Source organism: Ictidomys tridecemlineatus, chromosome 8, assembly GCF_052094955.1.
Source record: "Ictidomys tridecemlineatus isolate mIctTri1 chromosome 8, mIctTri1.hap1, whole genome shotgun sequence".
Taxonomy (NCBI): domain Eukaryota; kingdom Metazoa; phylum Chordata; class Mammalia; order Rodentia; family Sciuridae; genus Ictidomys; species Ictidomys tridecemlineatus.
This window is the reverse complement of record NC_135484.1, coordinates 50518744-50544005: the sequence shown is the minus strand read 5'-3', so window position 1 is coordinate 50544005 and position 25262 is coordinate 50518744. Positions and strand designations below refer to the sequence as shown.

General features: G+C 43.5%; 1 protein-coding gene across 3 annotated transcripts in view; it reads right to left on the bottom strand.

The window, feature by feature from the left end:
• The window catches only part of Fyn (FYN proto-oncogene, Src family tyrosine kinase), a 200268-nt gene that overhangs the window by 49144 nt on the left and 125862 nt on the right, over positions 1–25262 (bottom strand). For all 3 annotated transcript variants that reach the window (XM_005337419.4, XM_040283226.2, XM_040283225.2), the window contains 2 exons: positions 6436–6693; positions 2178–2274 (listed from right to left, as the gene is read on the bottom strand). In XM_005337419.4, coding sequence (XP_005337476.1) covers positions 2178–2274; positions 6436–6682 — 344 coding nt within the window. In that variant the 5' untranslated portion in view covers positions 6683–6693. The remainder of the gene's footprint in view (positions 1–2177; positions 2275–6435; positions 6694–25262) is intronic.

Here is a 25262-nt window from a genome sequence, read left to right as displayed (position 1 = left end):
CTCAGATATCTCAGGATGACGATAACACATACCTCAGACAGTTGTTCTGAAGAATAAATGAGAGCATTTGTAGCTCAGCACATGGCCTGCACATAAGGTGCCTTCAATAAATGGCAGCTGTTTACTATTTTAAACAAATTCCTGTGGCTACAGGAGGAGGTCTTCTGCGGGGGAGGAGGGGCAGGTAATATTCCTGACCTGGGAGCTGGTTACACAGGCATGCTCCACTTGCGAAAATTCAGCAAACTGCATCCTTTTAAGAAATGGCAGTGAAATATAAGAAAAAATGTAGGAAACATAAAATATATTCCTTGAACCATTTTAAGTGTAAAATTATGTGCCAGTGAGCACATTCACCCTGTTGTACAACTATTGACAAGTACATTGTCCATCTGTGTACTTTTCTGCATGTATATCATTAAGTAAAAAACAAACAAATGCATCCACACCTTTGTGAATGATGACAATAATAGTAATTTTTAAAAACCCTGTGGTTGGGCTGGGGATGTGGCTCAAGCCGTAGCGCGCTTGCCTGGCATGAGTGCAGCCCAGGTTCGATCCTCAGCACCACATACAAACAAAGATGTTGTGTCCGCCGAAAAGTGAAAAATAAATATTAAAAAAAAAAACCCTGTGGCTACTGGCTATGTAGACAGTGTCTTCTGATGTCCAGACAAGAGCTATTGGCCTCTCATAGAGGGACTCAGTTCTTGCTGTTGAAAGGTGGCATGTTATTAGTGTATAGTCCTGAGAACTGGGGCACATCTAAGGGAGGGGTGAGTTTTCCCAAGGAGGTCTAAAGGGAGTGTCCAGGTCTAAGGGGAGGTGTGGTGTGAGCATGGCTCCCTCTCACCTCCCCATGCTCATCTTTTGGAAAAGCTGAGGAGCCAGGCTTTAAGTCCTTCTACTACCACAAAATCCAGCTTGCTCAGAAAGCAGAGAAGATGCAAAAGTAACCAGACATGGTGGCATGGGATAAGCTCCTGGTGTACCCACCCCTTGGCCCCCAGGTGGCAATCTTTCCTAACCACTGGAGAGAGCTCATGGGAATACTTGGGGAACCTGGCTTACTGATGAGGGACACCACTATATTCTAAGGAGACTGGAATTTTCTGGAGGGCTCTCATCTGTGCACACTGCCTTGAGCTAATAGAGATAAAATTTAAAAACCCTAGGAAAATGGGACCCATATTTACTCTTGCTTATGGAAGTATTAAGGGTCAAATTTAAGAAGTAAGTGTCACTCTTAACTTTCCTCACTCCCTGCTTAACCACTGTTCCTAGGAGCCACATTTTAAAAGCCTGCCTTGTAGTCATTCACTGAGAGGGTGGAATTGTTGCTTCTTTTGCCTCACAAAGATTTTCATTATGGGGGAACGCCTCCATGGGCCCTACCCATTGGACTGTTTTGCAGTTGTGAAAACAGAAGGAACTTGTTGCTGGCCCTAAGTGAGGGCCCTGCTAGTATGACATCCGAAATGTGTAGAAAATCTCATGATAGAGAGTATGTTATGTGGGTGGCCAAGTCATGTGCCAACCATTTGAGAGAGAAGTGCCAGGGACAGTGGAAGGTAATGCTGCTGCTTCTACAACCTTTTTCTTTTTCTTTTTTTTTTTTCCTACCAGGAATTGAATCCAGGGACACTCAGCCACTAAGCCACACCTCCAGACCTTTTTTTGTATTTTATTTAGAGACAGGGTATTGCTGATTTGCTTAGGGTCTTGCTAAATTGCTAAGGCTGGCTTTGAACTTGCCATCCTCCTGTCTCAGTTTCCCAAGCTGCTGGGGTTATAGATGTGCACTGTGGTGCCTGACCTTCAACCTTTAAACTAAAACCCACACCCCAAACCGTGGACTGTGCTACTCTCGCATCTTCTTGAACATACATGGGAGCTGGTTACACAGGCATGCTCCATTTGTGAAAATTTAGCAAACTGCATGCTTTTAAAAAATGGTGGTGAAATATAAGAAAAAATGTAGGAAATATAAACATAGTGCATTATATAGCATTAAACTGTGCCTTCAGCTCTTTTCTCAAATTACATAGCTTTGAACTAGTGAATTTCTCAGTCATTCTTTTTACCTTTTTTGGCACTTGACAAGGCACAGGCTGCACATGAGAGCCCTTTCCCAATCTGAAAGGCATACATGCTTTCCCCTTTCATCCCCAACTTACGAGCTGTTCAATATTTGAAATTTTTCTCCTTTGTGAAAACTCAGGTCATCTTCTGTCCGTGCTTCATAGTCATAAAGAGCCACAAATAGTGTCACTCCTGATAAAAGAAGGAGAGAGATCATTACACAAGGGGACATTAATGCTAAAAAATTAAGTCTTTGCTCAAATCTCATTCTCAAAATCTACCTTTAGTCAGTCCCAATAATGTGATGAAGTGTTATAATTAATGTGAGAAAACCAGAGGCACAGGATCAAATTTATGCCTTGGTTGTTGTAGGGGATCATTATCTGATGTGACAAAAAACTGGAGCTGGAGGACTTCTCTCTGCATACCTTTGAATGAGCCCTGGGGAAGAGACAGATACTAACATCATGTCCAAGGGCAGCAGCAGCATTATGGTTCAGATGAGCAGGACTCTGCAGCAAGGGCTGGCACTGTTTCTCTCATGCACATTCTCCTCTATTTGGGAGCCCAAGTCAAGTCTGGGTAAACTGGGTCACTCTTTACCATGGCATAATAGTCATGGGTAAACTGGGTCACTCTTTACCATGGCATAATAGTCATGTAGAGTGTAACAGAAAACTCTTTCTGTGGCTTAGGTTCTGTAATGCTCACTCCAATGAGGGGTACACTGCCCTTGGCATCTGCAATTGCTTTTGTAGATTTGAGCTGCCTGGCCCCACTGCTGATACTCCCCACTCTCTCCCTGGCCTCCTCCTTCCTTGCACTCTCCTCTCCTCCCACGGTCTTATAGTACTCACCCATTCTATGTCTTCTCATCTAGAGGCTCCCCAAAGAGGCCCATTCTGCCTTGCAGAAGTTTATTAACAACAGCAAAAATTGTCCAGACTCCCACTGGCCCATGACTTACTTTATACCATAGGCAGAGTTCTAAGGTGGCTCTTAATGGCTCCTGCCACTGGTACTCACTGGCTCTCAATGGCTCCTGCCACAGGTACTCATGCCCTCATGCTATCCCTGTCCCTTGAGTGTGGACTGAACCTACGACTTGCTTCTAACCAAGAGAATGCCCAAAGGTGATGGGATGCCCTTTAAATGATGAGGGTTGAGAAGATGGTGACACCATCTTCCTAGAAGACTCTCTTTCTATATCAGCTTAGACACTTTGATGAAGCCAGGTGCCATGTTGGCAAGACCATGTTGACAAAGAACTGGCTAGCAGCCGGAGAACAGAACCTGCCAATAACCACACACATGAATTCAGAAGCAGATCATTTTCAGGTGAACTGTGGGCTGACTACAGCCTGGCCAGCACACTCTGACTGCAGCTGGGGGGATCCTCAGGCAGGGGGCTCTGGTAAATTATTCCTGGATCCTGATCCACAAGAACCGTGAGATAATGAATGCATATTATGATAAGCTACTAAATTTTGTGATAATTTTACTAAAGAATTGATAACTTAAAACATTTCATTTCTCTGAGACCTGTTTTCTCATTTGGATCTCCACACACTTCAAAGTGCCTGCTATGGCCTGATGGCATATTCCTTGCTCTTTTACCAAGCTGCCATGTTGCTGTGTAGGTAGTTCCAAGGGAACAGATGTGTCCATGAGACTTATAAGAGTCAGAGAGAGTGGAAGGACTTATCTTTCCACCCCATCCCAAGTGAGACTAACTGCTGGAGAGTCGGTACTCAGATGGCCTGACCATATAGAGAAGGGCTTACTGGGCAACTGGTTTCTTTGTTCTGATGACTTTAAAAGGTTAGAAAAGAGAATGGCTTGGGGGCTTTGGATGTAGCTCAGTGGTAAAGTGCTTGCCGAGAAAAGAGAGTGGCTTCAAACAAATATGTGGGTGCCTCTAAGTTCATGCTTATTCTTATTTAATACTCTACTAACAGATTCTCTTTAGTATATATTTAAAAACAGAGCCAAGATCATACTACAGTGATACATGAAGACCCATATTTATAGTAGCACAGTACATAACAGCCAAACTATGGAACCAGCCTAGGTGTCTATCAACGGATGAATGGGTAAAAAAAATGTAGTGTATATACCCACTAGAGCAAAATGAAATTATGTCATTTGCAGGAAAATAGATGAAACTAGAGACAATTATGTTAAGCAAAATAAATCAAATTTAGAAGGTCAGGAGACATATGTTTTCTCATATGCAAAAGTTAGAGAGGAAAGAGAAAAAGAAAGATGGGGGTGGATCTCATGGAAATCAAAGGGAGATCAATGGAGGAAAGAGACCAAGGGGTGGGAGGGCAGGAGGAAGGAGGGAAGTGCTGGGGGTAGATATTGGACAAATTATATTGTTATATTGTGTGCATGTATGACTATGTAACAACAGATCCCATGTACAACTATAATGCAGAAATTAAAACACAAAGGGAAAAACAACAACAACAGACCCAAGCCATTCTGCTGTGTGGAAGCCAAAGAAGGCCCATGGAGATGGACCCTCCCACTCTCTCCTTGCATCAGTTGACAAGTTCTTACTGAGGGTTTTTAATATCCTAGGGACTGAGGAGGGAATTGAAGGAGGTTACTGAGAAATGCTGTTCTTGGCCTTAAGGGACTAAAAGTAGCACTGGGAGAAAGGACTGCACAACCAATTAATACAAGGCAGGAAAATCTGCCACGTCTGGGGATAAGAGATCAGATGGCCTCTTAGACTAAGGTCGTCCCTGACTGCAGTGTACACGTACATATGAGAAGCAAGTAACCCTTTCTTGTGCACTTAATGGTACCTGCAGACCAAGGGGTTCATGTCCAGATTCATAAATGAGTGTTCAGGGATGGTGCCTGTGTTGGCAGAATTAAGTCTGTACTGGCAAAGCACTCATGCTTCTTACAGCAGAGGTGTGTTATGTGTCTTTCTGTCTATGTGTCTGTCTGTCGGTCTGTACATGCTGGGTGCAGTTTTGACTCTTCTTTTCTTCTGCATCCTCAAAAGACTTAGGGCTTTAGACTGCCAGTCCACGACTCTTCCCTTCTTTCTAGAGACTTTCTGGGAAGACAGGAGGGATGGGTGAGTGTACCACACAAGGCTTGAAGGAAAGGGAAAGCTAGAGTCACTGCAGTACAGGGGTGAACATAGATGTTTTTCTGTTGGGCAGAGTATCACATGCTAGTGCAAGAGAAGTAGACACTGTCCAAAGGCTTTGGGTCAGTTGCCCTGAAATAACTACACTACCACATATTGGGTGCAGTGGGGTGGGGTGGGAGAGAAGCCCTGCTAATGCTTTGTTAGTGGAAACTCCCCTGATAAAAAAGCACAATGAGTCATCATATAAGGCAAAGACATCTGCTCCCAGATGAGCTGGGAGATGCTGCATTCTTTTAAACTTCTGTAATAAAACAATTTTGGAACAAATAATGTCATGTATCTAGTTACCATAGTTCATATACTGGGAAAAGATCTGGAAGGCTAAGGATGCATGAGATAACTTACAAATATTTTGGAAAACATATGTTTGAGAATGTGAGCCAGATATTTTACAAAGTATTAGCTAAGTCAGCAAGTACACATGGCAGTATCATATAGCTGTGTGATGTGAAAGACAAAGAAACTTAAGAGAGAGAGAGAGGGTGGGGGAGAAAGAGAGAATTGTCTCTTAAGGATACATAAAGCTTGTCTTTAAAACACACACACACAAACCACAGAATAAAAAATACATGGAAAAACTTGAGGATTGATAATCTCAGTCATACAGAAGATAATGGAAATATCATAGAATTGAGATGAATGATCAAATATCATGCTGCCAAATGACCCCCATCTGCCCAGGAAATGACAGGCAAGCTGGAGATCAGGAAGATGAGGAAGAAAGTGCATCCCACCAGAAGCGGTAGAGGGAGGTGGGAGGAAGTGGATTCATTTCTGGAGAATTCAAGATACACACAGACACACTCCTGGAGTTTCTGATTCCCAAGATCTGGGGTGGTGCTTAGGCAACTGTACTATGAAAAAGCTTCCCTGGCTCTTCTGGGCTAGCCAGGGTTGACAGCCCTTGGCTACAGGGCCTAGAATGCCAAAGCTCACTAACTCACTCATGCAGAATCCTACAGAGCAGCAACATGGGATCCCCCGCCCTCCGGTAATCAGGCACTTTGATGTGTACATCAAGCTTTGGTTTTTTAATAACAGCTCTTAATCTTGTAGAGGGTAGGTGGAAACTGACCTGAGTCTTCAGTGTTAGTCCAATGGAGCTGACTGGGACATGTATGTTCAGTTGCCAAAAGAATTAAGGACAGCTGTCCCTCTCCCTCCCAGTAGGTGCTTACCTGTTCCTCCTCTCGTACGCAAGGTCCCAGTGTGAGACGAAGAGTTCACACCCCCAAAGACAGTGAGTCCTTGGCCTCCGGCTGCGTGGAAGTTGTTATAGTTGGGGATGGAGGTCACGCCGAAGCTGGGGTAGTGCTGAGGAGTGGGGTCTGTGCCATAGCGGTACCCGGAGCTCTGGTTCAGGCTGCCATCCCTCTCCTCTGTCAGTTTTGTTGCTTCTTTATCCTTACATTGCACACAGCCCATTATCTAAATTCCTGGAAAAAAAAAAACAGGAAGGAGATGCATGAACTTGGATGCTCCTTCGTTGCTGGGTTGCTTTAATGCCACAGAGGAATAATTTATCAACCTCGTCCTTGGATATTTTAGGCCTATGGAGGACATGAAGAAAAGCAGTAGCTGGGATTGATGGTGAGCGGGAATCTCAGTCCCTAATTCACAATCTCACTTGTTCCCCATGTCCCCTGGAAGACAGGATCAGCACAGGGATGGTGTTCACCATGTAGCAATCTTCCTCAAATGAGGCCTGCACACCTCAAATTCTGTAATATTACACACAAATGATTCTCATTATGCTTTTCTCAGGTTATCTTTAAAATAATGCATGCTCCATAAACAATTCTAGAATAAAAACTTCCATCATGGCAAAGAAAATTGTAAAGAGGGCCTGGGTGTACTGGAAAAGCCAGAATAGGGTCCCTAAAACTCACCAGACCTCTTCACTCACGGGTACCCATTCTTCAAGCACAAAAGGATATCAAGAATCAAAATGAAGAACTAGTTACTGAATGGGAAATAAAATTGCCAGAACCTAAGAGGCCTAAGATAGCCCTCAGTAATACAATCATTTAAAGCTGCTAATTAACTTTTCAAATTTCCATTAGCTTTTGACATTCTTCAAAAATATTAAAAAAAAAAAACTCACTCCTATGTTCTAGAGCTAGTGGTGAATTAAAAACTTGAGTCACTGTCATCCCACCCGCCTCAAACCCACTTCTCCAAGCATCCCCATCCTAGGAAATGGTACTTCCAAAGACCAGCTTGCTCAAGTCAGAATCTGGAGAAGCATCCTTGTTCCTTTTCCTTCCTCCTTGTTTATTTTCGCTCTTCCTGTCTCACATGCTTCTACTCAAACATGACTAATATTTCAGTTCCTCAAAGATTCCATTCTTTCCCCCCACTTACCTTCAGGCCTCAGAACTCGGCCTTGAACACTCTTTCTCCCTCCTCTTGGATATGCAGGGAATCTTTTATTCCCAGTAAATGCATCACTTCCTCTGCATAACCTTCTCTGACCCCCCCCCCTTCCCCCAGGCTAGGATAGTGTTTTTCCTAAGTGCTCCCATGGCGTCTTGATTTCCCTCATCATGGCACCTATAGTGTGATATTAAAATATGGCCTGATCACTTGTTCCATTGCCCAGTGGACTGCCAGTTCCAGGAAAGCAGGGCCCTGTCCATTCCCCTCATTGCTATATTGCCAGTGCCTGGCACACAGTACATGCTCAATGAATCATAACCAAATAAGTAAAGATTCTGTAGCTCATTATATTTCTCTTTCACTTTTTGCCTCAAGGCCAATCCTTCTTACAGTGACTTATCAGCAGTGTGCCCTACATTTTCTAACTTACTGGCATGTATGTGAGAAGTGAAGAAAATTCCAAAAAATAAAGTAAGGTGGTTAAATGGTCCACTTCAAACTGTAGACAGATGGGTAGGTAGAAATTGCAGTGAATGTCCTTGCGAAAACTCCAAGAAGCAGCCCATTTGGGACCACAGAGTCAAATGAGAAATGCATGACATCATGTGTAATAACATGCAGCCACTGGGGAGGGCAGAGCTGGCACAGGACAGGAAAAAATGGGGGGCTATGAAGTTTTTTTATTTTATCTTGCAAACCAATGTGGGGGCTGCCACATAGGACGGGGAGATTCCCAAGGGCACCATTCTGAGCACTACTGTTCTGCTGGAGCGGGTCACAGAAGCAAATGTTAGATCATTCTGAAGCCCTCGCAAAGTACAAGTTTCAATAAATACTTATTAAATCGAGAGTCAGTTCTTGAGAATGGGAATGTTTGCAAATGAGCCGCCTACTGCTGGAGCTGAGGTCACCAAATCTGGAACATATTTCCTAATAAATCATTTGAGATTAACTTATAGTCTACTGTGTCCAACATGCTTTTTAACTTACGGTAAATGAATGATTTTAACAAGTTTTCAACAGGAAATGCAAAATATCTCCAAGGCATGATTTACTGAAGGCCTTCCATCATTTGTTGTTGATATTGCTTCATCGGACTGATAAATATCTTGCTCACTCTATATTAACTCTTTCATGGTGGAAAGTTGCTTTAAGCTTCTACAAAGACCAGACAGAAACCATTCTTATCGAAAATGCTCCCCCACCCCCAGGGATTTCATTGACCTGTAATTAGAGGGTGTAAACCTGAAGTCCACAATCATATCATCTACATCATGGTTCCCCATCAAGGGACATTTAGGCACTGTCTGGAGATATTTTTGGCTGTCATGATACAGGGTGGAAGGGTAGCACTGGCACTCAGTGGGCAGAGGCTAGGCATGCTGCTAAACATCCTACAATACATAGAACAGTTTCTCACAACAAATCATTACCTGTAACAATCCCTGAATGTGAACAGCATTTAAGGTTGAGAAATCCTGATTTACAGAGAGGAAAGAATTTATACCTACATAGTTGAAATAGTATAATAACCACTTCCCTTACATGCATGTGATTAACATGTAACCCAGAAGGCTTTCCTTTGGAAAATGGAGGCAGTCTAAAAAATTGACATGAAAGGCTCTGATTTTTCTCTGGAAGTTTGTTCACCATGATAGAGAAACAGAACCTAAAACTAATAAGACCTCTTATTACAAACTAGTCTTCCAACTCCAGCCAAATAAAACAAACACTACATCGGAAACCCTGCAGAAAATAGGACCTCACATCTGATCAAACTAAGAAGATAATCTTCCAAAATCCACTGAAAAAAAAAGTAATACATTGTAATAAATGACCGACAGCTTACATATAATTTTATGAAATAATAAAGGGGAAAAATCATCAACCCCTTGAAGGCAGAGATTATTTTGTGGTTTTGTTTCACAGATGTATCCTTAGTGCCCAGAATATTACTGGGCACACAGAAGTAATCAATAAATGTTTGTTTAGTGAATTAAAAAAAAAAACAAAACCTCAACCAAAATAATTTTAGAGAAAACAATCCCCTTTTATACTAGGAATAGCATTTCATGCATCCAAAATTTTGAATTAAGTAATGTTTCTACACTGATCTTGCTTAATCTCATCTTTATTGACACACATGAAGAAACATAAATAAGCCAGTAAAGACAAGCTCAAGTCATTAAAAGTTAATCACAATGAAAATATTTGTATAAGAATTTGTGGTCTTCTTCCTCCCACGTGGGGCGGTCAGACTAACCATTTCCTATGGAAGAGTCGGAGGGAAGTGCTGAGTTGTACTCCACGTGATAAGACTCCTTGCCAATGAGGCAAACTCTGGGCTTTGGGGGTTACAGTAAGGCTTCTGTTATTATGTAAATTATGTGCTGTAGCTTTTATGTCCAATGCTGTTAAGTCCGTTGTCAACACAGAATGTACTAATATGCTGGCTCTAGACCTGTCGATTACTGGGAAACACTGAATAATACCAATCTGGAAATGGGGCCCTAGAGTTTCTCTGAGTAGTAAAATATCACCTAATCTCATGGCTGGAGTCGTCTACATGCTGTCATCCTTAGACAAGTCAGTGGAAGAGCATTTCTATGTGCCTGTAGCCAAGGTATCTCGATTATGGCTATGAGGCCTCTATTCTTCAACCCTTTTTCCAACTGAGGGGCCCTGCTTCTACTATGAAAATAAAATATAAAATCTTCCTTAGTTCTGTGGATCTTTTCCAACAGCCTTATGCAACAAGGGAAGAGTTATCTGACTCAGAATTTAAGGATGGCCATATCCTACTCCCATGAGCATGGCAGACGTTATCAACCAATCACAGCACTTGCTGTAGCTATGTCTTGGTTGGCCTCTACACCCTTCCGAAAGCTCTCTAGGGGTCAGGTGAAACTGATCTGGAGGGTTGGATCTATTTGCTACTATAGGAACAGGGTCTTCTGACCCGAGGTCAGTTGTACACATACTCATTCCTATTGAAGGCCTTAGACTGCAGTCTAGTCTGCCAGATGTACATTAAACACGGATAGCGCTCATATTTCCTAATACATGGATCAAGAGTAATGCCTGTATGCTCCAGTTCCCATGTCGCAGGACTTGTGAGGTCTTAGGTGTATACTTGAGTTGGGTACTAAAAAGGGGAAAAGGCCACTGGCAGTCTTTTGCACAAGCAGAACACCTTCTCTTAAGACACATACACATGTAGGCAGAGGAGTAGCAGGAGGAAACGTGAAACTGACAGGTAACTGTGATTTTGGCAGTGTTAAGTGCTTATGCTCAGAAACCAACCAGATGGGTGTGGAAGAGTGACAGTCCTTAGGATAACTCTCCATCCCGCTCCTGACAGCCCAGGGGATAGAGCAGGCTTTGGAGAATGACGGGCAAAGCAACGCATTGCCAATACTCTAAGGTGGCATGCTCCACGTTCTCATCCTCTAATCCTTTGGTTCTGTTCTATCCCTTTACTGGGAAAGTATTAAAAATGAAAATAAAAGAACAAGGAAAGGGAGTAAATTAAGAACCCAGAAACAAACTCAAGGAAGTGAGATGAGCACCACTGAAAGAAGAATTTAAAGCTGTTGTTGATCAACTGCAGTTTCATTGACTTCTCTGGGAGAAAGGCAAAAGCTGGCAGCTTCCTGAGCAAATACCATTTTCAGTCAGCAACAGTGGCAAGAGTAAAGGATAAGATGTGGCAGAGGCACATCAGAAATCAGCTGACTCCAGGACAGAAGGTTCATGGCAGGGCGCTATTGATCCTTATAAAATTGGTGACATCCACAAGAACTGACCTGGAGTATTTTGCTATATTCTTAGTGGAGAAAGTTAATCCCTGAGAGTTTAGGGAATCTTTCCTGAGTTCTTATGATGTAACTTGTTGGGAGCAGGATATTCAGAGATGGCTGGACACCATGCTGATAGCAAGGAGTTGGGCCCCAGGACCTGCCACTTAAATTTCCAGATTTCCTAGCATCTTTCAATCCTTTGCAATGGGACTTTCCTCCTTTGTAGGACATGGGGCCCCTGATCCTGACAGCCTATAAATGAGTTCAGGCAATGCTGCTTTGTGGGGGGCAGCCAGACAGAAGGGCCAGCTGTGCCTGGGGAAGCTAGAAAGAAAGAAGGTCCACTTGATTACTCTTGACAGCATAAGCACTCCCTGAGTCCTTAAGGCAAAAAAAAAAAAAAAAAAAAAGTGAGGGCTGAGCTCCATGTAGAATTGGTGCTGGGTCCAGCCAATGGCTTCAACTCAACTATGGAAAGATGCGTAATGCAGGGCTCTGTGTGGGGAATCCTCTTTTTGCTGTGAGCTGGAGGGAAGGAAGGCTAAGAGAGTGAGGTGGGAGGCAGAATTCTGAGCTGTCTGCCAAGATTCCTGCCCCTGGTGAGCATGTCCTGTATGATCCCTGAGATTTGTGAATGATGGGAAAGTCACTCCCATGATTAGGTTAGGTAATCTGACACAGTTGACTTTAAATGAGGGAGATTATTCCAGGTGGACAGACCTAATCAGAGGAGCCGTTGAAAGGGACGGCTCTTCCTGGGGATGTAGATTCAAAGTGTGAGAGGCATTCAATGTGAGGGATCTTAGAGATGGAGGGATCATGGGTTACTATACATGTGATGGCCCTAGGAGCTAACAGCTCACAGCTGGCAGAAAGCAAGCAAGGGGTTCTTAGTCCTGTAATCATGAAGATCTGAGTTTGGTCAAGAGCCTGAATTGGTCAATGCTTTATGTGGTTCAACTGTCACGTTGTTACATCTGCACAGTGCCTGGAAATGGACTCTTCCCCAGTGAAGCCTCCAGATGACAAAACAGTGAGCTGGTGCCTTGATTTCAGCCTTGCTGAGCAGAGAACACAGTCATGTCATGCAGAACTGTGAAAGTCAGTGGATATTGTTTTAAGCCACCAAGTCTGTGGTGCTTCGTCAGTAGAAAGTGAATACATATTTAGGTGGGATGGGGCACCATGGAGATGAAGGCTCCAATCTCCACAGTGAAGACATCCACGCAGTGGTCCCTGCAGGCCAGGCTCTGAGCTGTGCACTGGAGCATCTTATCTCATTACATTCTCACAACCCTAAAATACAGGTATTCTTATTTTTCTGCATTATACAAGGGAGGAGCATTTTGGATAATGTGTCTACAGCTAAGTCAGGTGGGGATAGGATGTGAAGCTGGATAGTCTAAGTCCATGGTTGGTACAGAGAACCTCTGTACCAGAGTTGCCTCTTGCATCCTGGTCATTCTGTACAAGGTGTGGGGACATAGGTGGGAGGTGTTGAGAGAAAAACCCATAGGGAAGGACCCTGGGTTCCACAGGACTCATCTTCATATGCAGACTAATAGGGGCCCTGATTTCAGGGACTGGGCCTCAGCCTCCTACTCATACCACACCCACTAGACAGGGTCCTGTGGAGGTGCTCAATTGTGCCAGGTGTAGTGAGTCACCTCCTCCTTGGTGTGGTTTGGCATCTTAATGAGTGTTTGAGCCAATGCTGAAGCAGCCTTCAATTTCCTGACCTTTCCTGGTCATGGCAAGGGTGTTTATATACCCCAAAGGAGTCAGCCTTGATTTTCTTGGTATTAAAAAGCTGTCTTTCTTGGAACACTTAAAATATGATTTGCTTTGCAGACAAAATTTTCTGGAACATATTTACTGCACAAATGGAGATATTCATATAAATGTCCCCATCAAGCACAAAATAACAGATTTCTACTCTTGACTCAAGTCCTGTGAGGCAGAACCCCTCCCTGCAAACACAAGCCCTAAGATAAGCAGTCCCTGAGGTGCGAAGACTGAGGCCAGAGTGATAATATGTACAATGCAGACACTGGCCACATTCAGTAATGGGAAAACAGAGCCCATTTAACAATTAAGTCAAAGCTTTGCTTCAGAAATAATAAGAGGTGAAGTTGGACCCATCTGATCAGTTATGCATGATTTTTCAAAGGCCCTCTGGAGGGTGAATCTTGTCCTGTGCAGCACAGCAAGGGCACCGAGCTAATAGAAATCACTCATAAAACATATTACTTTAAGAAAAAGCCACATTCCTGGAACATAGTATAATTTTGTGGCTCCCCACCTCTGGCTTTTCTTGTTCAAATGGCCTCCAGGCTGAGAAGCAGCAGCTCCTGTCCCTATAACGTGTTCTCCTCTCCCTCCGGTATAGCTTTCCTTTCCCCAGTGCCTGGAAATTCAAAAACACTTAATGAAAGAGAGAGGGAAGCATCAGACCCTGATGGGAGACTTAACACTGCCGTCAAGTGAATGCTGGAACCGATTCCAACCCTAAATGGCCAAAGACGTTTTAACACTAAACTGTGGAAAGGCTCCAAAAGGAGAGTGAGAATATTTTCTTTTTACATTCATTTTGCTTTGAATTTCAGGGTGAAGAATGGAATGAAATGGTGATGGAAATAAGTGTGATATGTTTTAACCCTGTGGGTGCCAAAGAGTTCAGAAGGAATGAGGGCACAGGCTGTGAATTTTTTCGGTTTCCATCTTTCTTTTTAATATTTATTTTTTAGTTTTAGGTGGACATAATATCTTTATTTTATTTTTATGTGGTGCTGAGGATCGAACCCAGAGCCTCAGGCATGCTAAACAAGCATTCTACCACTGAGCCACAACCCCAGCCCCAGGTTTCCATCTTTCTGCCCCTGCAACCTTTTGGGTCCATAAAACACCCTGTAGTTAGTATTTTTAATTTTTATTTTTTTTTTCATTTTGAGATCTATTTCACAAACAATAACAGTTACCCTCTTAAAGTATATAGTCCGGTGGTTTTTAGTACATTTACAAAGGAAGCCCATCATCATTAGTTCTACAACATTTTTATCACCCACCAAAGAAACCTATACCTATTATGAAACTTACGGGACAAATACTCCCTTCAGGAATAATCAGAGAAGCAATGTAGACCAGTGAGATATTGTCTTTCACCTTTAAATCCACAAATAATTTTTCAAAAAGTCTACCCAGTAATGATGGAGGTAGGTAAAGCCTGGAGATTTTGGTAAAACAACTTGGTAATTATCAAAAACCTTAAAACTGAGCATGCTCCTGGAATTGTCAATTGTGCTGAAGAGATACCTCAAAAAATGACAAATGAAGTTCTATGAAATGTTATTTACCATTTGAGAAATTAGAAAACTTGCTAATTGTTTAACAAGAGGGTGGCTAAGCAAACTGTAAGGCATTCCCCTGATGGAAAGTTAAGCAGAAATCACAATTTAGATTTATAGAAAAATGATCAGTAATAATAATAAAAAAAGTCCACTTTCTATTAAGAAGGCTCGCATGATTGCAAATATAAAACAAATGCCTAGAAAACAGTTCAGAGGGAAATATACCAAACTACTAGTGATGTATAGCTAATATATAACGTGACACTGTTCTTTCTTGGCCGTTTTCTTTATTTCTCAGATTGTTAACACTGAAGATGCATCGTTTTCAATAATAAGAATAAGTCATCTTTATTTTTTTTCACAAAAAAGTCCCCCTTTAGTATTGGTTCCTGATTGAATTTATGTGTAAGCTGAAACAACCATACATTGATGATGTATACTTTGTGGGCTGAAAAGTTAAGGAAGTGTGATTGATTCCATAACCTGTTAAGGGGGACCTTCTCCTTCTGGAAGGTGTGAGACTTCTAAGTGTGTTTTCTGGATCTCTTCTCAAGTGGGCAGTAGGGGCAGAGCAGGTAGCAGGTTGTGAGCACACACAGATGAACAGTTGAAAAATCTAATTAAGGACAGAGATAAAGCAAAGCCACATACGAAGGACCCTGCAGGTGCTAAGTGCAGAATCAGAATTTGGGATAACAGAACCAGTAGCGGGGGTGGCTGGATTAGTGGGTTTTTGAGAAGCTTTGGGTCTCAAGTCCTAGGGACCTGGGGGGGGGGGAACACACCCCAATGTCACCAAACTCAGAATGGCAGTGTTCATGCAAGTCAACCTGGAAGCTAAGCAAGGCCTCTCTGTGAGCGAGGTCTGAGCTCTAGGCAATGGCCCAGCTCTAGGAAGGTGCAAGGAGGAAGCAAAGCCCTCTTGCTCTTTGGACTCCAGTTCATGGTAGAGGCAGGGGACCTGTTCTCATGCTTGCTGCCTTTGCCCTTTCCTGCTGGAACATTCAGCTTGGCATTTTGATGCTCTGACTTTTGCCCTAAAACTTGGGGCAACGCCAGCAGGCCAGAGGACAACAAGAGAATGGGTTTCCGTGACCTGCAATTCTTCAGGAACCAAAAAGGTTCGATAGAAACATTTCTTCCTAATGTTGATGTTCAGTCAAGACCTTTTCCACCCTCGTTGTCCCCCTGTTCTCTGAAGACAGCCACAGGAAAACAAAACAAAAACGTGGGCTTCTATTCGTGAACCAGCAAAGAGAGAGGAAAGTCAGCATCACATCTGGGTCACAGAGGCAGAGCCTGGCTTTCTGGGCTGCGCTTGTTTCAGGAACAGTTGTGGCAGAACTGGCCGAGGGCCAGGGATCAGAGTGTCACCTGGCACAACCACAAGCAAACACATTAGCAGAAAGCAGCCATCTGAACAGGCTTCGTGGAGGCCCCCTCCCTGGGAATGCAGAGGGGGAAGCCCAGAAGGTTCCCTCTCCAACCCTGCTCTGATCTCTCCAGTCTCCACAGACGTTCCTTGCCAGAGGACCCCGTATTCTTTCAAACAAAGATGAATTCCTTTTCTTTTTCTTTAAGTCATTTCTAGCCAAGAAGATCAACTCCTTAAAAGCGAAAGATGAATTTTGAATAAGGAAATGTGACTTTCCTTTTCTTTTCTCTCTCTCTCTCTCTCTCTCTCTTTTTTGCCATCAAGCAAAAATGGTGTCACAGAATGGTGTCATGGTCTCCGCGGTTTCCCTTTTCACTGATGGGTTACCTGGTTATAAAGTCAGAGCCCAGTCAAAATCTGAGAACTTGTCATGAAGTCATTTGTTTTGGAACTTGAAGCCATTTTGGGGGGGACCATCTTTTCTTTGAAGAATGACACCCCCCCTATCCTCACGCCCGGCCTCTGTGTCTTTACCTTGGTACTTTATGCAACACCAACAGTCCTGGCATTTGCAACCCTCTAGTGATTCAGAATTTCAAAGCTTTTGGAAGGGTGGTTGGGTGGGAATGCTGATAAATCAGGCAGCAGAGAACACACATGGTCCTCTCTAATGCTGTGGCCTCTTCGTGGGACCCAAGAGCAAAGAGGAACTACTGGCCAGGTCAGTGGATGAGAGGGTGTCTGCCTCAGTGAAGGTTTCCCAAGGGATCCACACCTGGGGAAGACAAGTTGTGCCACCAAGACACAGAGGAAATGAAAGGAGGGAGATAAGGGAGAGGAAGAGAATGTGGAGCCACCGGAAGGCCTCAGTGACACTTTCCCCAGCTGCACACGTGAAACAGCATTTGGGATGACAAACTCGTTACTAGTGTGGGATGAACACTGTTACATGGGATACACCACTTGTTGATGACTTACTTAAAACCTGACTAAAACCCAGTCAGGTTTAAAAAAAAATTTTTTTTTAAATTTAATGAATTCAAAAGAGGGAGCAGATGGTTTATGAATAGCATACATTTTGTAAACACTATTGCTTATAAAACTTACAGAAAAAGCACATGAATGATTTTTTTTAAGGGATGTCTTGCATAATATTTAGACTTGAAAGACAGCACAATCTTCTCCCTTCTTCTAGAAGTTTGTAGGACTCTGGCATCAGACAGGGTTGCCCTGGGCCCGAAACATGAGGGGACACAGCCTTGACAACCTTGAGACCCGAATCCGTATCACTGAAAATAAACTGTGGAGGATGCAGTAGTGAGGAGTGTGGCAGATTGCTTGTTTTCCGACAAAACCCATCCTTGCCCCCTCCACAGCAATGGAGTTTCAGCTGGGCCCGAGGCTGTGCAGCTGAAGACTGCACCTTCAGACTCTCTTGCAACCAGGTGTGGCAATGTCACTAAATCTGGCCAAGTAGTTGTGAATGGATGTGACAAATCCAACTTCTGCATCCTTCAAGTGGGAGTGGGTGTCTTCCATTATCCTTCCCACTTCCTGTGGGCTGGAAAGTGGATGTGGTGCTGGCGAATTGGCTTAAACAGGCCGAGGACGACGACTCTGTTAAGGAATGGTGCCGTCACAGGACAGAAAGGCCCTGGAGGGTCTTGCAGAACACGACTGCTCACGCGCCCTAAAGTGTCAATCTTTGACCCTCACATGAATGCTGCAGGGATGCATATCCTATGTGTTTTGGGGGGGGTTGTGTATATGTGTGTGTGATGGGGTCTTTTTTGTTGTAAGAGGTAGCCTGCACCTTGACACAAGTAGGGCGTGAAAGTCCCAGAGATCAAAGGCTGACTCTGTTGGGTATGGGTCTCTACATCCACCCCCAATTCCCACAGACCTACTTTGACACCAACAGTTAAACCTGGATTAAGGCACATTAGTAGAGTAACAACACTAGTGAATAATAGTACCTGCTGCTCATTGGGAACTTATTTTCTGCTTGGCATTTTCTATAGGGTCTTTCATTTAATCCTCAGAGCAATCTTGCAAGTTTATTTCATAGTTAAGGAAGCTTGGGATCACAGAATTTAAATAACTTGCCTTTACCCAGTCTGAGAGACTGGATCTAAATCCACACCCACTTCAATCATATATTCTCCCTGTTAGACCATGATATCTTTGAGAGGCATGCTCTGCTCCTAGCTATTTTCTATGTCCAAACAGGTTGGTCTGCAAGTATCCAGGGCATATTAGATATAGAATATCAAGCTCCTACTTCAGAGAAGTCCTGGAAGTAGTAGTATCTTGGAGCATGACTGCTGAGTATCTCTGTGGCCTGGAGTATATCCTTGACCCTCTGGAGCCTGTTTCCTCACTAGTTGAACCATGGACTTCAACAAGGAGCTCTCCAACATTCATACCAAGGCCAGCACTCCAGAAGGAGGTAGAGCCCTCGGTGCATATTCAAACAGAACCACCAAGCACAGCAGGCTGGCCCAGCACACCTCTTAGTGTCCTGAAGCTGAACCTTAGGAATCATGAGGAGCCATGCAGACACCTAAGCACATGGTCACGTTTAGTTAAAAATGTTCAAATGCCCCCTGTCATGGCCAGAACCTTGACCATGAGATATGAAACTTTTTTATTTTTTAGTTATAGATGGATACAATCCATTTATCTTATTATTTTATTTATTTATGTGGTGCTGAGAATTGAACCCAGTGCCCGATGCATGCAAGGCAAGAATGCTATCACTGAGCCATAACCTCAGCCCCAAGATATGAGATTTTTAGTGATGTAAGAAGAACTGAACATTGCTATGTCCTATAGTTTTTATTTTATTTTGCACTGTGACTTAAAGTGTTTTTTCTTACTACAGTTTTCAGAAGACTTGACTGTGTCCTCCCTGTTGCTAGAATGGAGAACAACTTGTGATCCTGCTCAACCAGCTGAGGCACTTGTGACAAGTTTTGGTCTTGATCCACCTCCTCCCTCATCACATAGAGGCCCCAACTCTCTCTGGCTGTCACCTAGGGGTTGCTAGCTACAGGGATCTCCTTCTCAGGTGCTGGAGAGGAGGAAGAAAGAAAACAATAACAAGAACAAAGAGTCTTGCCCCCATCCCTCACATAAAAGTTACTCAGAAATCACCATAGTGGGGCTGGGGATATAGCTCAGTTTGTAGAGTGCTTGCCTCACATGCACAAGGCCCTGGGTTCAATGCCCAGCACCACACACACACACACACACACACACACACACACAAAAGAAATCACCATAGTGACAAATCACCCGTTTTCAACTACTTCACTTCCTTTGCGTTTTGTCTCTCTTCACATATCTTTAATTTATATTCAGCCCTGCCTCTAGCCCTTATTCAGCCAATGTATTTCTACCCCCTCTAAGTGACAGGCACTGTGCAAAGGGCTTTTGACATAATATCAAGTAACTATGGCCCCTGCCTTGCTTATGTATACTTAAAAGAGGACAGGCAAGTAAATCAGTGGTTTCAGGACAGGGAGGAGCACAGAGGGGGTTCTAATTCATTCAGATCAGGAATCAAAAAGATGATTGGTCACTGGCCCAGATGGAGAAGTGGCATGCTGCAGGCAGAGGAATAGCAACTCTGAGGGCACATGGAGCAGCATGTGGTCTCCAAGCACAGCAAGTGGTCCTGTGGCTCATTTGATTTCTGTCCATACTTATGGAGTACTCAATGTGCCAAGTATATCACAAGGCTCTGGGTGCTAAGGGTTAAGAAGACAGGTAGGTCTCTGATCTATAGAAGCCTATCTACACTGCTGTGAAAGTGGCTGGAAATGAACCTGAGAAGTACCTAGAAGCCAGATCATAAACAACTAGATATATGTCCTTTCTGCTGAGTACTTACTGTGGAGTCTATAGCTTTGCTATATGAAATATGCAAATCATTTCCTGTGCTCCATCACTAGCCTCATGAGCTGCTTATTATATATTTTTAATATTATCTATCATTGGTGTTATTTTACAGATGGAGGAATTAAGTGTAGGGAGGTCAAGTTATTTGCCTCAGGCCTCAGAGGTAGGCTGAATTGGATTTTAACTCAGACCTGTCTAGAATCTAAGACTTATACTCTTAATCATGTGCTGATATGCTAAAGCATTTGTACGTTACCCATCTGATACTTATCCAGTCTTAAGTGGGAGTGAAACTGGGTCTTGAGAGACACATATTGAAACTGAGGAGGGAGGAGGAGCATGAGGAGCCAGAGCTGCCAAGAGTGGGAGGAGATTCCACCAGGTGGTTGGAGGGAGAAGCATCTGGGTAAGACCGGACTTCCTAAGCTGGACAAACAACTCTATCCATTCTGGCTACCTGTCCATGCATAATTCACACTCATAAATCATCCTCGATGCTAGAAAACAAGTAGCTTTTGTTGAATGTGAGCATTAAGACCTGAAACCTTTTATGTCTGCAGACTATATGAGTTGCATTACTTGAAAGGCCTTGCACAAAAAGAACCCCAGGGTTTTTTGGGCCTGATAGGAGTGGGAGATGGAGGCTTGTGGTGCAGCTGTGTAGGCAGCTGCCTAAACATGAGGAGGACAGATAACAATGGAGATAAGACATCTGCAAGGCAGAACATCAGGGGACATCAGTGCCCACTAAAAAAAAGCACACGGCTAATATCCAACAAAAGACTGAAGTCACAGAGGAGCCTAAAGGAGTGGCTGGGATTAGAGGTACAGATGAGTGTTTCTCCCCCAACTGCAGAGTTTGCTCTGTCGAGTCAAACAGGAACATCTTTACTGTGATGAACACATGGCAATTATACTTCAGTTCTGCATGAAATATGCAGCCTATTTTTCAGCCATGGCAGCTCTATTTACATATATAAGTTCAGTACAGAGGATGGAAACTCTTGCTCATCTACTAGGAAGAGCCATCAATCAGCAGCTCTGTGTAGAAAAAGGCATTTTGTCCCAGTATTGAGCTGAACTGGTCTGTCCCTGAGCACTCATGCTGTGGTCCCATGGAGCTACCTTATAAGACTCCAAGTGATGATGACCCGAGTATGGCTTTGTGCTCTGTGCCAGTCCTCGTTCAATACAACCCAAATTGACTCAGCAAGTAACAATGGTACACACTTGGAATAAACCCAGGCAACAGCTCTGCCATAACTCTTTTTGACAAAGGCTGACTTGACAAGATGATTATCAGCCTGGGATGGAAAAAATGGTCCTGGGCATAGCCAGCCTACATATTCTGAGTGTTCACTATTCCACCAGTTTCATCATTCATCTGGACGTGCGTTCCCCAGATGCACTCCCTTCGAGAAACTTCTATTTCCTAGTCATCTTCCTTCTCTTAAGATTTGCATTTTCTACATAGGCTCCATTGCTAAAATAAAAATATTGCTAAAAATAGTGAATCCGCATAACTCTTATGGAATCGACAGACTATTTATATTAACTTCTGCTTTTTTTGAACCCACTAATCTGTTTTCTGACTTCTTTTCCTTACTATACCTCAACTTTTAAAATTTGTTTCTGTTCTGACACACTTGCTAGTTAAACTTATCTTCCACTCTTTTTGCTATTTCTTTGTTGCTTCAACATTTGGCTCTTTAAGTTAAAATAAAGACCTTAAATTTTTCCTCTTTATTTTGACTATTTATCCATGAGGGGAGGGGAAATAGAATCAACCTGCTGTTATGGCTTGGCTATGAGGTGTCCCCCTCAAATTTCCTGTGTTAATGCAAGAGTGTTTGAAGGTGAAATGATTGGATTAGGGGAGTTGTAACCTAATCAGTCAGTCCTAGTTTGAATAGATTAACTGGGTGTTAACCATAGGCATGGATGGAGCAGGTAGGTCACTGGGGTGTGCCCTTGAAGAGTTCATCTTCCCTGCAACCTCTTCCCCTTGCTCTCTCTGCTTCTTGACTGCCATGAAAGAAGCAGTGTTTCTTCACCATGCCCTTCTACCATGATGTTCTGCCTCACCTTGGGCCCAGAGCAATGGAGTCAGCCACCCATGGACAGAACCTCTGAAACCATGAGCTAAGATAAATTCCTCTAAGTTGTCCTTGTCAGGTATTTTGGTCCCAGTGACTAGAAGCTGATTAACACACATGCCTAGTTCACCAGGGAATACTGTGTACCCTGACGATCTAGAGCGAGGCTCAGCTGTCTGAAGAATCTTCATTTTTCACAGATTCACAGGTGATGCTATGGTATCACCTCACTGTAGGGGTCTGGAATTTAAAGCATATAATGTCAACTCTGTCTTCGAAGCCAGATGCCCCAAAGTCCACGGTTGCAATCACAGGAAAGCTCACTGGGGATGTGTAATGGGGACAGGTACATCCCTGGGGACTGCTGATCCCTCAGTAGAGACACCTGAGGATCTGGAAAAACTCAGCCCAATATTTCTCCGTTCCCTGCTCTTCCTTTTCTGCCTGGACAAGGTTTGGCCTTTGTGTTCCTTCATTCAACCCCACCTCATCTGATGAGGCACTTGGAGTCGCACTGACATCATTCCCTTTTTAACACGAAGCCCTAAATTGCCTGCTCAGACTGGGTACTGCTCTGAATAGGCTATTCCTGCTGCCTTTAATAAACACTTCCAAATGACCATGATTAAGTGACAAAGTGAACCTCTTCCTAAGTCCAGTGAAGGAACTTTCTGTCTTCCTATGTGATGTTCCCCCAGATTTCCCTGCCTCCTGCTCTTTCTGTTCTTGTTCAGGGAAATTTGTGTACGGGTGGCTCCCTGTTAACCTCACACACCTGTACACAATTCAGGCTCCACCCTCTCTCCCTCCCCATCTCTAAGAGAACAAGCGGGGAAGTGCCTGGATTGGCCAGACAGGTTCCCTCTGTTTATCTGTTCCCATAATCCTCCTATTTTGAAACTGAAATATCCTTAAGGCAAAGTGCCGATTACTATGATACGATTGTTCTTTGAGTTTAAAAATATCTTCAAGGTGTCAAAAGCTCTATAGATTCCAATGGGCACCTGAAACCTGCCCTGTCATTCAACACCAGTAATGTACTGAGGGTGGAGACAATTTGTTTTGTTTAAATTATTAACTAAGTGCAGAGTTCTGGCAAGATGCGTGTGTGTGGGTTATGTTGAGAGGAAATGGAGATGATATGATATAAATACAAATGGAGTTTGGAATGGGTTTCAAGGAGGACATGCAGAGCCTGTCTTCCAACAAGCTGGCTCCATTCCCACAGCCTGCCAGGGCTCTGCCTCCAAGGCTGCTGGAGTCCTGCTGAAACTGGCTGATGCCTGCCCAGCTCAGTGTCTTAAGAGAGGCTCTGGCTCTGCCCTCTTCCTCTTCTTTCTCTCCTCTCTCTGCTCTCTGCCTCCTCCTGTCCTCTCTCTGCTCTCTGCCTCTCCTTTGCTTCCCCTTTGGGCAGCCCCCCAATAAAATCTCTTGGTTGTAAAAAAAAAAATAGAGTGGCTCTGGCCAGGTGGTTCATTATTTGAGGGTGGATGTGGGAGAAGAGTAGTAGTGATTTTTCTTCTAATAGTTTTAGCTCTATTCCTTCAGTTTGGAGACAGGTTTCCTTCCATTTTTTTTTCCTCCTCCTTTCTCATTCCCCCAGGGTGACAGAGGAGAGAAAGTCATGATTGAGGGGAAGGGTTTCTATTTTGGGTAGGTGGTTAATGCTGTTCTGACTTCTTCCCTGTATGATGTGAATTATGCCAACTGCAGGAGTCTGCTATCAATTACTGATAGGAAGTGACTGGTACGTGACCATTTTTGACGGAAAACAAAGTGGAAAGAACAACTTTATATGCAGTTTACAGTTAACTGAAAACATCTAGACCATCATCAAGCCACACAATAGGTGTTCAGCAAACTGCACACATTACCAGCTTGTGTACGTGAGGACGGACTCAGGCTGAAGCCTGGGAGATTTTTCTTTTCCATAGCTGGCTTTCTATTCCAAGCACAAATGAGACCCAGTGACTTCCTGGTTACCCAGGAGACAGCCAGTCTGCCATCACAGGCATCCAGCCACCCCACCCAATAATCAGTGTGGACCAGAGATAACATGGACTGTGTTAACTGAGTAGACAGCAAAATGAATTACTGTGATAAAAAGTGCAAAGAAAATGAAGAAGGGAGAAATAAACGGCTCTGCCTAACTTATTTGACTTATATTCAGGAAAGAGTCAACTTTCTTGCAAAAGGAACCCTTACAGTCCTGTGAGACTCACATTTTGTAGTGTGTTAGTTGGAAGGTGGGGAGGGAGGGTTGTTTATCATTTTTGAAGAACAAAGCTTTCAGTGTAACTCTTGGTTTAAAAATCTCAGTCTGAATTACATCATCAAAGGGTCACTGTAACTAAGGCACTAGAATTGGACAGCATTTCTGCATGTAATAAGCTAATTTGCACCTAAATACTGATGTGCTAACATAGACTTTTCAGAATACTACTCTAATGATGGGCAGCACAGAGAAGAACAAATAGATCTCAGGACAGAAAGACTGTATTTAGCTCCATTACTTCCTTAAAAACCATGAAAAGACAGTTTTGAAAACCTTATCATTTAGCATTTTAGGCAGAGTCCTCATGGCCTGGTATGGTACCAAACTGGAAACTCAAAAGGAATAAGGAAAATGTGGGTTTGGGGCAGCCACATTCAGAGTCCTCAGTGATCACTTCTGTGGCCCCATGAAGTGTCCTCGGCCTCTCCCACAACACTGTACCCCCAGGACCAGGATCACCTTATTGCAGGATCTTCTCACGGCAGGATCTCCCCAGTGGAGCTGTTAAATCTAATCAGTTACTAGATGCTGGGACATCTTAGACTTCTTTAAGCAAGGTCACTTGGCTTTCTTGACCTATGCTGAGATCACAGGAAGGGATTCTTCTAGTTAGATTAGACACTGACTCTCTGGCCAGAATTGGACAATACTGCTTTGGGGATTAACAGTTGTGTCAGTCCATTTTTTATTGCTGTGATCAAAATACCTGATAGGAACAACATAGAGGAGTAAAAGTTTATTTTGAGCTCACAGTTTCAGGGGTTCAGTCCATAGTTGGCCAACTCCATTGCTCTGAGGTGGAAGGGCCTGGTGGAGGAAAGCTGCTCAGC